We start from the raw sequence: 17146 nt of genomic DNA on the forward strand, positions 1-17146 counted from the left end.
TTTCCGAATGAACAATACTGAGCTCTTAAAAAAAAAAAAAAAAAAGAATAAGCAAAACATAGTACAGAGGGATGAGCATTTTCTGCATGCCTGTGAAGATCACAAGCTTTTCTTCACAATTTTGTGCAAGCCTATACAATCTTTATGGTGGAGAAAAATAAACATTTAGAGCCACTTCTTTGTTTTGTGAACTATGAAACTTACTGGGCTAGTTAGTAGGCTGGTACGAGCTCTCTTACTGCGGGATTAGAACCATTAGAAGGTTTATCATCCTGCAAAGCATAATATCATTTTTTTCCTTCATTTTATGCCTGGGTATTTGCTTATTTAGCGTACGCTGTCAGTAAGACAGTCACAGCAACATTTGTTCATCACAGTAACACCAGGGACCTCATTTATAAAACTGTGCGTGAGCAAAAGTACTAAAGTACTTACGAACGAAACCCAAACTTTACGTACGCTGAAAAAATGTGAGATTTATAAAACCATTTTATGCTCTTGTCCCTCGCTTGTCAATGCATGTTTTGATCCCTAAAAGTTGTTTCAGGGAGCACCGCTCATCCATAGGGGTGTAACGATAACGCCAATATTGTTATATCGCAATATTAAAACTGCCACAATATATCGTCGTTGTCATGCCACGATATTAGTTTTTTACGATTGCTTAAGCACGAAATCCAAAACAGGGCTCAGATTTTAAAAATACTACACACAATTAGCAGAACCATGCACATGAGATGCAGAACATCTGAGATCCTGTGCAAAACTCTAAACACATGTATAAAAAAAACATCTTATGTTGCCATATGACATACACACGTGTCATAAGGTTGAACTCTGTTTGAACCAGTTACACACTGCAATTCTTTACTTAATCATCTTTCAGAAGTTACAGTAAGCGAAGTACACAAAGAAAGTACAAAAACACAATATGGTAACTTAGTCAAACACAAGATCAATGCTACACACCATTGAAAATAGGATTAATTTGTCTTCATATACCAAAATCAGTTTAGACAATCACAACAAAATGTGTCCCAACACTGTATGCCCAGAAAATAGACAAATAAAAATACTGTACTCCTAAAAAAATACAAATAAATCGCAGAGTTCAGGTCTCTGTTTCCAGAGAGCCGCAGTCCTGTCTTTGAGATGTCTCCTTCCTCCAACATAGGTGACGATTCTTCTCCTACGCTTCTCCAGAGCTTGCTGATGAGTTGATCATTTGAATCACCTGTGTTGGAAAAGGAGACCTCTAAAACACGCAAGGCTGAGGTTGCCTTACCCCTAGCCTCGTTAGATCTGACCAGCAAATTTCATCAACATCGTAGGCAATATCCTCGTTAAATTATTTTTCTTTTTTCTTTTTTAAACCCATTGTCTTGTTGGAAGGCCTTTCTCAGCATCAATCAATGCAGGTTGATGACATTATCAAATAGTGTTGGACGGCAAAGTTGCATTTGACAAATTTGGTCCTCTTCTTCTTTGAGGACGTTCTCCTATTTCAGTTCTTCCTCAACCTCAATCTTCTGCTCGTCCTACATGGATTCCCTCCTCTCATCCTCACTTTTCTTCCTCTGAATTAATCCATTTTGGTTAAAAGCAGTTGAACGTTGGTGCCGTAGTAAAATCCAGCTTTTGATCACTTAGACAACTTGTTAAAGTTAGGCCTTTTTTTTTTTTAAATGAACACCTTCAAATTTTAATCCATGCTTTTTATCACGAGTCACCTGGATTCTTGTAATGCACTGTAATTTGGAGTTAGCAAGTCTTCTATAGCACGTCTACAGATGGTTCAAAATGGTGCACGAAAGAGGGACCACATTACCCCGATTTTAGCCTCCCTCCACTGGCTGCCTGTGCATTTTCTTCTATTTGTTTTCAAATCTTTAAATGACATAGCACCAACCTCTCTTTGAGCTTCTCTATCCTATTTTTTAACTATTTATTGAACATAGAAAATGAATACAAATATCAATCAATCCAATTTACATGAATCACATTAACTCTTTGACTGCCAGACGTTTTCAGAAAAGGGATGCCGTCAGTGCCAGCCGATTTAAGCATTTTGACTGATCTTTCAAGGTCCACAGAAAATGTTCTGTTTGGACTATGGAAACACACATCCTACCAAAGGAAAGATTGGACTTTCATCTTTCATCAGAAAAAAATAGTTTGTTTCTACCTTATTCCGTTCTTTAGTAATCAACAATAGAGAATGGTTAGTTTCACCCGATTTCGCTTGTTTTGGACTCAAATACGGAGAAATCAAGCTTTTAGTGAAACGATATTATTTCATGCATTCTAGTGAATTTTACACTTCTTTTTGTACATGAATGATGCCACAAACACCTAAATAGTGCTTTACTTCTATAAAACACTACCACCAAGAATGAAAAAGTGTTTTTTGATAGCAAAATACGTTTATTTACATTCAACAGTGTAACAATTTGACAACAATTTGGCAAACTATTTACAAATGTGTGCAACTGTGGTGCTATTTACAAATATGTGGATGTTTCAACGACAGTTTTTCTTTTTGTTTTTTCTCCCCTGCGTGCAAGGAGACGCAACAGCATTTGCATTTGTTTTCCGGCCTTAGCAGCGCTAGCCGCGCTAGCCGCGCTTAGCCGGTGAGGCTTACTACGTGATCATAACAGTCGCGTCAAGGCTTCCAACTTTGGCGTCAAGCTCGGAGTCATCATCATAGTCGACATCAATGCGCTTTTTAGTATTGATCGATGCTTTCCGTCTTTGAAAAAAATGCTCAAGCGTGAGCTGCTTGCAACCGGTTGCTTGGTCAGCCATTGTGGCTTCATCAGCCATTGTCTCCTCAACACTCTAGCTCCGCTTCACGTCTTCTACTGACGCCCACGGTGGGCGGCCCATCCAACCTTGTGCAAAGAGAGTCATCGCTGCCATCTAGGGGCCAAAACGAGTCCTTATACTAACCAGATCTGCCTGATACTTTCAGCACAGCTGCCCAAGGCTTTCCTCCACCCGTTTCCAAAAAAAACAAAAAAAAACATAGTGAATGTCTTTTAACGTCCTCGGCTTCCTTCCGTAGGTTTATGCTAAACGTTTTATAACGTTTATGGCGGTCAAAGAGTTAAAAAAAATACAATTTAAAAAAAAACATAAAAAGAAAAACATTTAAGTATCACTAATTATCAAATTATATTTCTTATTTGTTACAAATTTAAGAGACTTAAAGTAATTTTCTATTTCAATCAAAAACAATTTGAACAAAGGTTTCAATTTTAAAAATGTACATTTATGGATATAGAAATTTCCCCTTAAAACATACAAGTTAACCAAAGCTGACAATGTTTTGTTCTTAAACTCAAAATGTTTTTGCTTTCCAATATAATCTTGTTTTTCAATATCCTTCCAAAAAGCAGCACTAATAGGGCAATCAAAAAATAAATGTGTTACACTTTCCGGTACAACTTTACAAAAACAACATTTGTTATCAATATTTACAAAATGTGAAACATACATGTTTGTTGGGTAAATATTATGTAATATTTTTTAAATGTAGTTCCTTAACTTTATTTGTAATGAAGAACGTAAAAGGAACAAGCCATGCTTTATTCCAACTAATATTTCTAAACTGAGTATTAAAAAAAAAAAATCCCACGCGGCATAATTTTTTTGTATAACTTTGTATAGAGATTCTCTTATGTGTAGTAAGTGAAGGAAATGGGTGGTGCCGAAAAAATAAGATGGGAGAAAATATAAATGCTTCATGAAAGTGCAACCAAATGTGCAAAAATGACTAAGCTTTTTAGTGTAGAAAGGGGGCCCATAGATGCTGAGGCAGGTTCCAGCAGCACGTCGACAGGTAGGCCCCGTGGAAAGCACATTTAATATGGCTCAATATTAGACCAAGTAGTCCATACATTTAATGCAAAGGATTTGGTAATGGAGCATCATTGATTGATTGTTGTTGCAATGCTCAGCATCAAGAAATCATCAAGAAGACCTCCATCTGTGATTTGATCACAACACAGTTAGCAGTTAAGCAATGCTTCCATTTTAATTGATATGTGGACAAATTAGCTGAATTACTTTCGCATAAGCACGCGTGTGTGTGTGATGGGAGAGGGGGGTCGCGTGTGAGAGAGATATTTATGTGTGTGTGTGTGGTTTTCTTACATCAATTGCTGTGTGTCTTAAGACAATAGTTAACATTATTATGATTACATATACATTTATTATTAGCAACAGAAACATCAGCTGTTAAGGCCACTAGTGGAGGAAGTATTGAAGGACTGAGTGACTCAAGTCATGGTGATGAGGAGGTGGTGCCGTTCTTGGAGGAGAAGGAAGAGGAAGGTGTGTTGGCCTCATTGAAGGAGGAGGTGGAGGAGAAGGAACCGAATGAAGTAGGAGGTACTAGTAAGCAGACTTGTACAGATTGTGTTGGGCTCTTGTACTGGGTCGGCAATTGTCCTGTATTATGCGTAGAATTCACTGTTACACAATAATTTCACGTTTATGTTCCAAGTAACTCACAGAAATATTTAAGCCTAACATTGAAGTTGTATTTAATTTTATTACATGACAAATTAGCATTTACCATTTTTACATAATTTTAACACAAACCTGGCAAATAAACCGTTTGTGGTACATATTCATTAGTGTATTAAAGCCTATTTATTTGAAATGCATAATCCTCAGATTTATGTATTTAGTATTAATAAAGTATAATTACTCCAATTAAGTAATAATGAGAGTATTTATTTAAAACACATAAAGTATATTGTTTGAATTGCATAATAATCATGTTATCTATACAAGCTGAATAGCATATACTTGTTTGAATTACATTTTATTTATCTTATCTAATACACATAATTATTCAAAATACATGACATTTATGTAATTATTTTCCATTCAGTGCAAATGAACATTCAGACCACCTTGTTGATTTAACTGATTTATTATAATTTACACTTGTCCATTCAGACTTGAATTAGCCAATATTAACCTCTAAATAACAGTATAATAAAGTTTAATTTTCAATTAGGCATAAAACAAGTTCAATAAACCCGTCAGAATAATTCATCTCAACTAGAGCAAAGTGCAATATCTTGAATCACCCCCCCCCCCCCCCCCACCCCACACCTTTAGTTGTTATTGTTATTGATTCATTCCAGCCTCAAGTGTCATTATTCATTACAACAAACCATGGAAACTTCCATATAAGGGCTTGATTTGAGGGGATATTATATTTTCTCGAGGTGATAATTGCCCAACTGCACAACGCGGAAAAAAACTAAATAATAAGCCTTTCTCCAAATGACAAGTAAATTACACCTTACAGTAGAGCACCAAATTCCTTTCAGCCCAAAACATTAGTCATCATTTTAGGTATCAATCTGGAACAATAGAGTAGACGGAACTCTTTAATGATGTTTTTTCCCTTTCAGTTTTTCAAATTCACTTACAAATTAAAAATGCATGGTGGCAGACAACCAACATTTTTCCACCAAGCAATTTGTAGTAATATGATGGATGGCAGATTCAATAGTAAATGGTCTTTCACCTGTATTGCGCTATTCCACCTGTTCAGGCCCTCAAAGCACTGCACACTAACATCGCATTCACCTACTGGGTGTTCAGTACATGACTCGAGGATACTTCGAAATGGGGCAAACTGAGCCATGCCGCCCCACAATGACTTGTACAATGGAGTTCATGGCATAATTCATTTACTACCCTTAATGACAAATGACATTCTCTGGCATTTAGAACCAATGACAACGCAGATAATTCACCAATTCACAAAAATAATAATTGAAGAAAGAAAAGATCAATATATACATATATACACAAGTATATATCATATATACACCACCCCCCCCCCCCACGCACACACACACACACACACACTCCCCCACGCACACACACACACACACACACACAAACCTTTAGTTGTTATTGTGTTGTTATTGTTATTGATTCATTCCAGCCTCAAGTGTCATTATTCCTTACAACAAACCATGGAAACTTCCATATAAGGTTTGAGGGGATGGAATACACAAGAGACACACCCTCTATCCAAACTATAAAATGAGATGAAGCACCAGTTACCAAAAGCACACCTGGCAGCACTGGTAAGACAAAATGACTCCTTTGTTACCTGCATTGTTTTGACTTCAAATTCTCTCTCACACATACTTACACACTTTTAACGATTTACCTTCAGTTTTTTCTTCATTTTTAGACAACAGCAACACCATGACGCCAATTGTTATCACTGTTCTGCTCCTGTCTGTTGCATCTGTTTCTCCAGTAAGATCAAGTTTACAAACCCATAATAAACAGTTTAGCAGTAGATAATTATAGGATTTGGTGTTTTCAAAGTTTAAGTTAAACTTTTGGCATTGTATTTGCAATGTATGTATGAGTTGATTTCATATCAATTGTTCAATTATTGTATGTATGAATGTATTTGAATTATTGGCAGTTGTTATCATTGAAATCGTGTTGTTACTAAGAAAAAATAAATATTAAGGTCTCTATTTTCGTTTTCCAGAAGCCCAAAAGTTGAAACTGTTATCAGTGTATGAAAATAAGTGATGAGTCAAGAATGTTGTTGTTGTAAACATGCTGGTGCTTATTGTTAGCGCGGTTGCAGTCTGATTGAGTAAATTTTCTATTTTGGAAAAAACAAGAATAATTTTGATGCAGTTGTGGAGAGCAGGTTTCCCTGTGTCGCGAACGCCCCAATTCTTGGATCTTTCAGCTCTGCTCAGCTCTTGCTGATTATATTTGTCTCAAAAAAAAGGGTGTGTCTGACTTTTTTAAAAATATGTAGTTTTCTTTCCTGTCAGTCAAATTATTTTCTTTTACGGGGTAGCATTCTCAAGTGAGTTTTCAGGGTTTTTTAGTTTTTTGTTTAGCATTCTCACAAACCACACAAGTGTAAAAAGGATTGGGCAAATATCAAATGTAAGCACAATAAAACACACTGCCATGATTTTGTCAACAAATGAAAACTAGCTTGTGTTGATACACAGTTGGAATACTGAGAAGTTTTGCAAAAATAAGTCAAAGAAAAAGAAAAACACACACCTAGAATTAGTCATGTAATGTTTACTGAGCTAAGGTCTTGGAAGAACTAATATATGATGCATATTTTCCTTGAATGTTTTCCTTTGATTTCAAATTGGATGACTCCAGAACAAGGTCGTTCAAACAAAACCTTCTTGCTTCAAACTGCCTATTATGCCTCTGTTGTATGTAAAAACAACATTAATAATGTCAAAATACAAACAAATAGTGGTTATAGTATATGCATAATATGCCCAGCGGTCACTGATTCAGCGTTGAGGCACTTGTACTGAACTTTCCATATAAGAGTTTGAGAACAAATGTGATTGTTTCCGTGTCATGGGATGTGGTGTCATAGCGTATGCATTCCACGTCACCTCATTTGTTCATAAGCAATAATGGTGCCGTAGTGTTCAAAACAATAGCAGTTGAAAACATTGCATTATATACAGTAAATCAAAACATAGATACATTTTTCCATATTTTAGATACTTTCTCAAAAAAAGAAGACAATTCAGTATTGGGCTGAGTTTATTTGAACATGAAAAAGAATGAAAACAAAACAAAAACCAAAACTGTAATAAACATACAAGAACAAAATAAAATGAAAAATAATTACAAAACAAGCAAAATTCAGCAAACGCACCTAATAACAATTTAAAATAACTAAAATAACCCAAATATTTAGAGTAATTTAATTAGGATTTAGCATTCTTGTGAATCACTAAACCAGTATTAATTGTACAAACAGTGTTATCTATGTAACATTCTGTTGAAAAAAAAATCTAACCTTACCTGTTCCAACCCATTATGATTTGACAATTGACAATTTGTCGTTGCGGGAGGGCTTGCCAGATAACATAAGTGACTCCCCTCATACACTTTAAAATCAGCGTGCTCACCCTTTGATATTGTGAAAACAGAAATAGACTTGCTGGAGTTCATGCGAAAAATCGAAGCAGACCTCCTCGGGTGGATGATGTAAAGTTAGGCAGGATGATCAGATTGCTGCTGTGGAATTCGCATTTAATCACTTTCCAATGTGATCGTTGATCAAATAAATGAATTAATAATAATAACACCAATAACAATTCAATTCAGTTCAGTTAATTTGTATGATGATTACGCGGGTTCGATGCACGCTGTTGTCATATTCATGAATGAAATACGATGACATCCATCCACCAAGCTCAGAATTTGCCTGCACCTCGATCAATTCCACAAAAATTAGGTCACACCACATGCACCACAAATTAGACTTGCTTTTAGCTGGTCTAATGATAACCCCTCTGTTCACCAAAATTCCCAAACCATAGCATGAAAATAAAGATGAGAAACAGACACAGCGTTTTTTATTATTTATTTATTTTTTACCCCCAAACATTTCTATTAGATTAAGGTCCAGGGATTGGGTTTACCACGCCATAACTTGCTTTTGTGGGTGTATAACCAAGATGCTGCTCAAAATATTTTTATGCATGCAAGCTGATCCATGATCCACCGAATGTGATAAATAGGCCCAAGAACACAGTGAGGGAAACATTCTGATGTTGCAATTTATTGCTTGTAACACCACTTTCTTCAGTGTACTGTAATGGCCAACTTTCTGCACACAAAAAGAAAACTGTTGCTTTCATCAGTCCACAAAATATTTCTCCATTTCTTCTTTCCATCACAGTGGGTAGTGATTAGACTTCACTCTTCACTTCACTTCTTGTTCAGGTAGTCATTTTCAACGATTTGTGTGTTGAAAGACGAATTGCTTGTAAACCCCATACAGAAGGTCACAACCCAAAATAATTATTCATCATGTGAGGCAGCTATGGTACCCAACATACTATCTGTAGTGTATTCATGTAAAAATCTAAATAAAAATCCTTCACAGCATTGATAATATCATCATGTCATTTGGGCGTATTCAGGGGTGCACATTATGCCATCGTCTGGTTTTTGTTTGGTTTTTGGCTGTGCACAAATAGGTGGCGACTTGAATTGAGATGCAAATTTGCTGAGTTACAATTTTTATATGACAATAGCTGCGTTTTCATTACAGTTTTTTCGCAAAAATAAAAGCGATATTGTACTATTTCGATAAAGTACAATTTCAAAGTTTTCTTTTTATCTTTGATTCACATTTTTATTCCGTTTCATTAATAGGTTAGGCTGTGACTGATATATGTGTGTTTACTAAATAAATTTGTTGTCTAAAAATTCAATTTCTGCCGAATCATTTGTGTTTACTGAATGGATAAGTAATTCTCTTATGAAAGCAAAAAACTCCATGATTAACTAAAGTAGCAACTTCAGATTATGAATACTTGATAATAGGATTTGTATAGTTTATTTTGCTCCTACAAACAAGCAAAGTCAACGTGGTGCCCCAGAGGTTGCTGAGGAAATTACAACACCCCTTAGTACCGTCTAAATTTCTCATTAAGCCATTACGGCAACCCAAATAATCGCTACACCGCCTTGAAGCAGCTCCCCACAATCTCTTTAAATTCAGCACAGAGATAGAACCGTGCAGTCTACATATTATTTAGATGCAGGAGATCGGCATGGGCAGAGCACATCTCAAAGGAACTGCAAAAAGACCTCCACTTGTGGATGATGTACATTTGGCCACTGTGGATGGGCGCTTGGAAAACGCCTTCCACCCCCAGTCGTGCGTGCGTGTGTGCTACAAGTCAGAGCAGGAGCAACTGGCATAAAATTTGTTGTCATCTTTTAATTTGAAACAAAACAAAGAGATCATCATGGCCAATTTGAAAGTCTTAAATTCATTCCAGGACAAAGGCACAGAGTAATATACTGTGGGCTTCTCTTACTGGCCTCAGTTTGCACAGCCAGCATTGTATCATCCAATAAGATAACCTACATCAGGATTTTTAAGGGTTTATTTTTTGTTTCAACATTCATTCCTTTAGGAGAAAGCAACTTTTAAAAGCAACAGCAGTCCACTGGGCACTATTCCTGGTGCAGGACGACCTATGTAATATAATTAGCAATTGCTAGACTTATAATTATTATTATTTTTTTATTTAAAAGTACATTGATGTGATATATTTTTGCGTATCATTGAAATGAATGGGTTTTAAAATTAATGAACAATGAAGAATTGAAAAATTATACAAAGTGTCTGTCCCTTTAAAAGTACTGTACATCAATTACAAACACTAGGCCACGATGTTCAAATGGTGTAATCTGGATCAACAGTGTATTCAGATTTTTTTGCTATCAAAGCAACTTGGATTGGATCAGCCAGACCAATAACTTCTGTAAGATCACCAAATCTTGTTAACTAGTGCTCTAAATTAAACTTCATATCATACTGAAGGTTACATTTAAAAAAAAAATACAAAAATACCTGGCCAGCATTAGATCACTCAGTGTATTTACTTGGTGAAACAAAAAGCACAGAAAATACAAACACCCACTTTTCAATTATATCTTTTCAGCAGCCCAAACTAATTTGCCTAATAAAAAAAGCAACTCTCTGCTTCAGATTCAAACTTAAAGGGATACTTTCACTCATTGAGCCATTTTCAGCAGCAATAAGTTAATAATTTGTCAAGAATGTATTTGATAAATTTATTATTTTTCATGTTGAATTAATACCTTTAAAAACGACTTTTTCCACTTGCTATCAAATGAAGATGGCATCACCTGTGCTGAGGAAGTAGGTAACGACTAATCATGGCTCAGTTTGCTGACCAAACGCAGAAAACAGATGAGCCATGATTGGTCGTTACCTACTTCCTCAGCATAGGTGATGCCATCTTGAGTCAATGGCAAGTGGAAAAAATAGTAAAATAATGTAGTTATCAAATTCATACTGGACAAAATACTTACTTTTTACTGCTGAAAATGGCTCAATGAGTCAAGTATCCATTTAAATTTGATACCTTGAAAAATTTTTTTTTGTTAAGTATTAGTTGAGGCGATTTGTGTGCCTCAACTACTTGCAAGAGGAATCCCAAGACATGTGCAACATTTGCTTGTATTGTACTGCACAATATTGCTGCAAAGCACTCTGTCCTTCTCTGTGATGTGCACGTGAGCCATCTGAAAATGACACACCAAAACATTCTGTAGTAGTTTCCAATTTGAGTTAGAATGGAACACTTCATTTTTTATTCATGCAGCTTTTGAGACACAGGAAACACCCAAAGTCATTTGATTTAATTTATCTTTTAATGGTCTGTAGTGTGAAGTAGTGTATCATTTCAACCAGCTCAGAAGCTTACTTCTATCGTTTTTTTTGTTTATGTTTTGTTTTTTAAAGCTTTTTCTACATCATGCATGCTCCACCAATGCTCAGATGAGCACGAAGACCCCTGACTGTTTTACTCTGACTGCACCTATCAGCGTTTATCTTGCCTTTATAGTAGAGTGTGCGGAACCCTGCACACTCCACAGTTTCTTTTGTCAACTGTGGCTGTCGCTTTAAGATCGTGCACGTACTCGCACGCGCACCATGAACGAGCCTGATACAGATGCTGCAGTTACGCTTTGGGCCAGAGGCAGTCATGAGTAAAAAAGTGACAAACTGCACAAAGATTCTTTAATAATTATTAATTTTGTAATAATTGCAATCATGATTCATACAATCGTTTGTTTTTTTGAGTAAAAAACAAGAAAATGTTTAAACATGTAAAAAATATTAAGACAAATACATTTATTTTAAACACTATAATTATGCAAGTTCCTTTTGGACCAAACAAGATTTATAAGTCATAAAAAAAAAAAGTGCAAATATATAAATTCAAGCAACTCAAAATTATTATGTCGATTTTGTAATTGTGGCATAAAATAATTGCACAGCCCTATAGTAATTATTACAATGAACATGACATTGAGTTCAAACCCCAGGCTGTTGCTTGAACAGAATTCCACAGCTTGATTAGAGAAGGGAATACGCACCATTGATAACAATACACAACACATCTCATCAATTTTCTTTTATTCTCCGAACATCCCCATTCACCATGTACTGTACATCACTCAAATGTAATTATTGTAATGTTGGACAAATATGCCTAAGGACAGCAAAACATTTCAAAAGAAAAGATGCCATTTTAAATTGCTCTAGTGAGGCACCAGTGTTCATTTTAAGCTTTCTGTTGCTTTAAGTAAAACTGTATCTTGTATCTATCTACCCTGGTTACAAATACACTCGTTAAAAGAGTTTCTTAGTTTTTTAGTGTTTGAGTAAATACAAATATAATTGTAGGAATGTAGCCTACGGGCACATCTCTCCTTTACCTGGCAAATACAGTATTATGCCAGTGTACAAAAAGGAAAAGAGCAAACGGCATAATAAAGCTAATCAGAAAGTGGAACGCGACTTCAGCGAACACAGCGTGAATTCTCCTTCTTCAGTTTATTTCCATGGCAGATGATGTCATCTTGTGTAATAATGATGAGAAAAAAAAGACTTGGGAGAATCTGATGGGCAATCCCTCTATTTTTAACCTGGGAAAAAAAAGTGTGAATGTATGATTGAATTGCCAAATGACGACATCCTTGTTAATGTAAACTACTATATCACGTTTTCAATGCACACAAGATGAAACACAGATTACTACACATTTCAGTTTGATTAGATAGATTACAAGCAATTAGATGAGACGTTACGTTATCTGCAAGGTTATTGACCAACTTATCACACTTAAGAAAACTGTGGTTTTCAAACCTACCACATCCATATAGCGCATTGACACGTGCAATGTCATTGCTGCTCATCTCTCTTGAAAGACCAAATGTAAGGTCAGGATCACTTTTGGCAACAATGGTTGGTAGTCCGTTTTTGGAGAAGGAAAATCTGCATGAAAGATAATATCAAAATAAACAGCTTTGGATATATATATGAATGAAAAGCAGTTTGGTTTATGGAATTACTGAACATATAAACATAAAGAAAACACATTACAAGTTTAAAATATAAGTTGAAGTAAAAAAAGAAAAACAAGAATAGGAAGAGAGAAAAGAGTTGATATGTTCAAAAGGGGTAGGAGGAAGTTAAAAACGTATCTAGTCAACCACTTATTTGTTTTATGTTGATAAAATTATAAGGTTAATGTATTTCAACAAAAGGGAATGTATAAACCTAGTCATATATACAAGTGCACTTTAACATACGCACATTTGCCAGCGACACATGTACATGAAATTCATAGGCATATATCATAATACATTTATAAATCATATACTATTTTCATTAGACTCATACCGACACATCCAAAGAAATTACAGCATATATACAATTTTAACAGCTCATGTCTGATTTAAGTTTTTTTTTTTAACTTTGCTTTTAAACAATTGTTTAAATTCAGCAAGTGACTGACATCTTTTCAGGTCAGTTCCAAAATCATTCCACAAATTAACACAGAAACACGCCTTTGCTGAATATTTGTTCTTGTTAAAAAAAATGTTTAGACACTTGTACACCTTATGTTATAAGGACTCTCTCTAATTTAATTAATTACTAATTATACATAAAGCTAATTATAACTTCTATTTGTCATTGGGGTAGATTCATTGCTTCACCTTGCAATTTTATTTAAAGAAATAAAGACCACGGACTCTATTTTCATGCCTGATCTATCATGAGGCGTGGTGTCAAATCTATACAGGGGCGGTCTAGATTAGGAAATCCAGATTTATTGTTCTATTGTTCCTTTTATATCCCAGAAAACTGTCAACATAACTTTGTGTGTTATTATTTGGGTCTTGAACATTTTAATGCAATCTTGAGCGTGGCATGATAACTCCTCAGTAATTGTTTAAAATTTGAAGGGTTTCTACAGAAAGAAGAATTATGCCAGAATTCCTGATACGTTTTGTAGATGGATAAAGTATTTCATTTTAGATTTGCCAAACACTTACTTGGCGTAGTGCATCGTCGAGTTAAAGTCGTAGGGAGTACCCAAATTATTCGTCTCCACCTTCACAAAGTTGTCTACATGATCTACACACAAAAGGAGACAGGAATAAAATATTGAAATGGTGATGCTGTCTAGTACAATCCTCTCTCTCTCTCTCTCTCTCTCTCTCTCTCTCTCTCTCTCTCTCTCTCTCTCTCTCTCTCTCTCTCTCTCTCTCTCTCTCTCTCTCTCTCTCTCTCTCTCTCTCTCTCTCTCTCTCTCAAAAAAAAAATGTTTCTATAATACTGCATCCTTAAAGTTGGTATTATACAATACCTTATATACACTCACCAACATTAACACATCCCAACATAATCATGCTAAATTGATAATTCAACTAGATAAAACAACAACAATAAAACACTCACTTATTAAGTGTTTTTGTGGGAGTGCAAAAGTGTATGCCGACACTTTAGTTGCATCATTAAACACTGAATGCAGTGAAGTGTTTAGCTCTGAATGCAAACTTTGTCTTTGATGTACTTTAATGTGGTTAAACACGGCCTCTTTGAGGTTATATCAGGAAGGCTCACCTGAAATGATGTTCTCAAAGTTAATGGTGACGTGATCATCTCTGTCAGACCGAACTTGCTCATGGTGGAATCCAAGAGCATGAAGAACCTCGTGCTGCACAGTGCGAAAGAACACACAGCCATTTTTCTGCAAGGAGATTTGCTGTCCATTCGGCCTGCGACCAAGGAACGACCAACACCTGAGCAAATAGGAGATGTGTCATCAAAGATATGTTTCAAACCCAAACTACAGTAGAGTTTTCCCCTATCCAAGTTGCCCTCTCTGTGGTCCAGATGGTCAACCCGTGCATCCACTAAGAGATCCGGCTGGTTGCTTCGTTCAGTGAAAGGCTATGAAAGTGTGTTTGACCCCAGGTGGATTACTTCAAAGAGGAAGACTAGATTTTAAGTATATCTTTTACAACAGTAGTCTTGGAACCTTTCTTACACATCTCATGTAAGGGTTTAAGGGAGTTAAAAAAACGTGATCCAATAATCTTTTTCATCATAAAGGGTCTGTGAGCCATGCTTTGTCTGGTCCCTCACCAAGGACCTGTTTGCCATTGGTGACCCTGCCAGGGGCATAAAGTCGCAGAGAACTTAGCTCCTAGCCTCAGATCGTTGGGACACACAAACCCCTCCACCACTGTAAGGTAACGACGCACAGAGGGGCTTTAGAGTCCAATCACATTTAAAAAGGCCACCAACACATAGCATCTACAGTTAATGTACTGTGTGTATATCTCTACCCTTCTCCAGAGACGAAGTGCAGGTAATCTCTTTGCCACCAGCGCTTCGGCATAAAGCGAATGCAGGTTTTTTCGTGGAAACTAGTCAAGCCTTGCATGATGATGGAGCGCTCTTGCGAGCCTGTGGAGTCAAATGTTGAACAAGAACAAAATAAAACATAACAAATAATAACATGGTTTATTTGTATTTATTTTTTAAGTTGCAGAATCAAAATTCACAGAGATGTCTAGATGATTTAATATAAAAATAACTGGTTAGCTCCTTTATTTAAACCGGGGGTGTGCAAACTTTTTCTTGCAAAAGCCACCTTCTGATAAATGGAAATTCTGATGTTTCCAGATGTTTACCAACAACCAGTTTGCTTGGAGATTTGCATGTGGTGAGTATCAAATTGCAATATTATATATATTTATATTAGTTATTCATATGTTGGTACAACGTAAATATTTTAACTTGGGAAATCAAGAGATGGTATTCCTAGCTCCATGTCACTTGCTCTCTGTGATGGGCAGGGTTCAAATGGTTCATCTGTTAATGATTTAGATACCTGTATTTCTGCTGTTGCAATTATAACATAACAAAGTGTATCGAGATGTGTCGTGGTTTGATTTAGAGCAGGGATTGGCAATTAATTCATTATCATGCCTCAAAATGTCTGATTGAAGACAATATTCAGCTCTTTCGTCTCATAATACATGTAGTACAATAACAACAGACTTACTGAATACACTGGAGATAACGATGGGCACATAGACATAATCCCCTGTTTTAGGCCATTTACATCCTATGGCTGTGCAGGGGACTGCATTCCTGAGCAGATTAATTGCAATGTCACCATGTACCAGATGTTTAGCTGTCAAAGAACAAGCAGAAGCATTTTTCTATTAAGCAATCAAGATTGGTCGTTTAATTAGTCTGCATTTTTCCACTTTTAAAACACGTCACGGAAAATCTTGAAATCTATCAAACAATTGGTTTGTTTATTGTTTACTTGTTTAGAAATGTGTTCTCTTACTTGTGTTAGCATTTGCCTTCTCAATTATTCCAGTGATGTCCAGGTTTTCTGTGTGAGGGAAAGATCCAACAGTTAAAGAATATCACAAAAATTATTTGGAATGCTATACAATTGTTTTGTGAATGATTTCACTTGCCTTTGTCATCGCCACTAACAGATACTGTCTGAAACACAAAATAATCATTATATTACACATTTTTAATAAGACAAAATAAATAAAAAGTAATTGAATTAACACATATTTATCTAGTCTATGTAGTCTTACTGGAGGAAGACCCATCAGTAACAATTGGAGTATAAAGAGAAATGCTGGAGTCATGATTGGAGTGATGATTGCTGTTTGATTGTAGTCTGTTGTTAATCTTCAAATCTGGGGGAATAAAGCAAACGTAAGTTGTTTATAATACGTATATTGAATGTTCCGTTCCGTTCCGTCTTCAATTCCGCTTATCCGGGGTCGGGTCGCGGGGGCAGCAGCTTTAGCAGGGAAGCCCAGACTTCCCTCGCCCCAGCCACTTCAGCCAGCTCCTCCGACGGGATCCCAAGGCGTTCCCAAGCCAGCCGTGAGACGTAGTCTCTCCAGCGTGTCCTGGGTCGTCCCCGGGGCCTCCCGCCGGTAGGACATGCCCGGAACACCTCCCCAGGGAGGCGCCCAGGAGGCATCCGAACCAGATGCCCGAGCCACCTCAACTGGTTCCTCTCAACGTGGAGGAGTAGCGGCTCGACGCTGAGTCCCTCCCGGATGACCGAGCTTCTCACCTTATCTCTAAGGGAGAGCCCGGCTACCCTGCGGAGGAAACTCATTTCGGCCGTATCTTGAATGTACTACAGTAAACTTGGCGTACCTGTTGTCTCAGGGCCTGGATTCTTCAATGCCGTTG

General features: G+C 36.5%; 1 protein-coding gene across 1 annotated transcript; it reads right to left on the reverse strand.

Annotated features, from left to right (window-relative positions):
• Positions 1-4288: 4288 nt before the first annotated feature.
• On the reverse strand, positions 4289-16584 carry LOC147177539 (hatching enzyme 1.2-like). The gene is made up of 9 exons (XM_086071409.1): positions 16531-16584; positions 16402-16429; positions 16266-16313; positions 15972-16103; positions 15250-15370; positions 14522-14700; positions 13951-14032; positions 12700-12886; positions 4289-4438 (listed from the first exon to the last, which is right to left on the reverse strand). Exons 1-9 carry the CDS (start codon positions 16582-16584, stop codon positions 4289-4291), a joined length of 981 nt encoding a protein of 326 aa, XP_085927535.1.
• Positions 16585-17146: the final 562 nt, after the last annotated feature.

Source organism: Leptonotus elevatus, chromosome 3 (genome assembly GCF_054856555.1).
Source record: "Leptonotus elevatus isolate MCC_2025b chromosome 3, RoL_Lele_1.0, whole genome shotgun sequence".
Taxonomy (NCBI): Eukaryota; Metazoa; Chordata; class Actinopteri; order Syngnathiformes; family Syngnathidae; genus Leptonotus; species Leptonotus elevatus.

Bases quoted from the DNA above. Each gene is read 5' to 3' on its own strand.
- LOC147177539 (XM_086071409.1), bottom strand. From the start codon at position 16,584: ATGACTCCAGCATTTCTCTTTATACTCCAATTGTTACTGATGGGTCTT. The intron at 16,314-16,401 runs GCAAGTGAAATC...TCCCTCACACAG, and splicing joins TGTTAGTGGCGATGACAAAG to AAAACCTGGACATCACTGGA. The intron at 15,371-15,971 runs GTAAGTCTGTTG...TTGACTCCACAG, and splicing joins CGTTATCTCCAGTGTATTCA to GCTCGCAAGAGCGCTCCATC.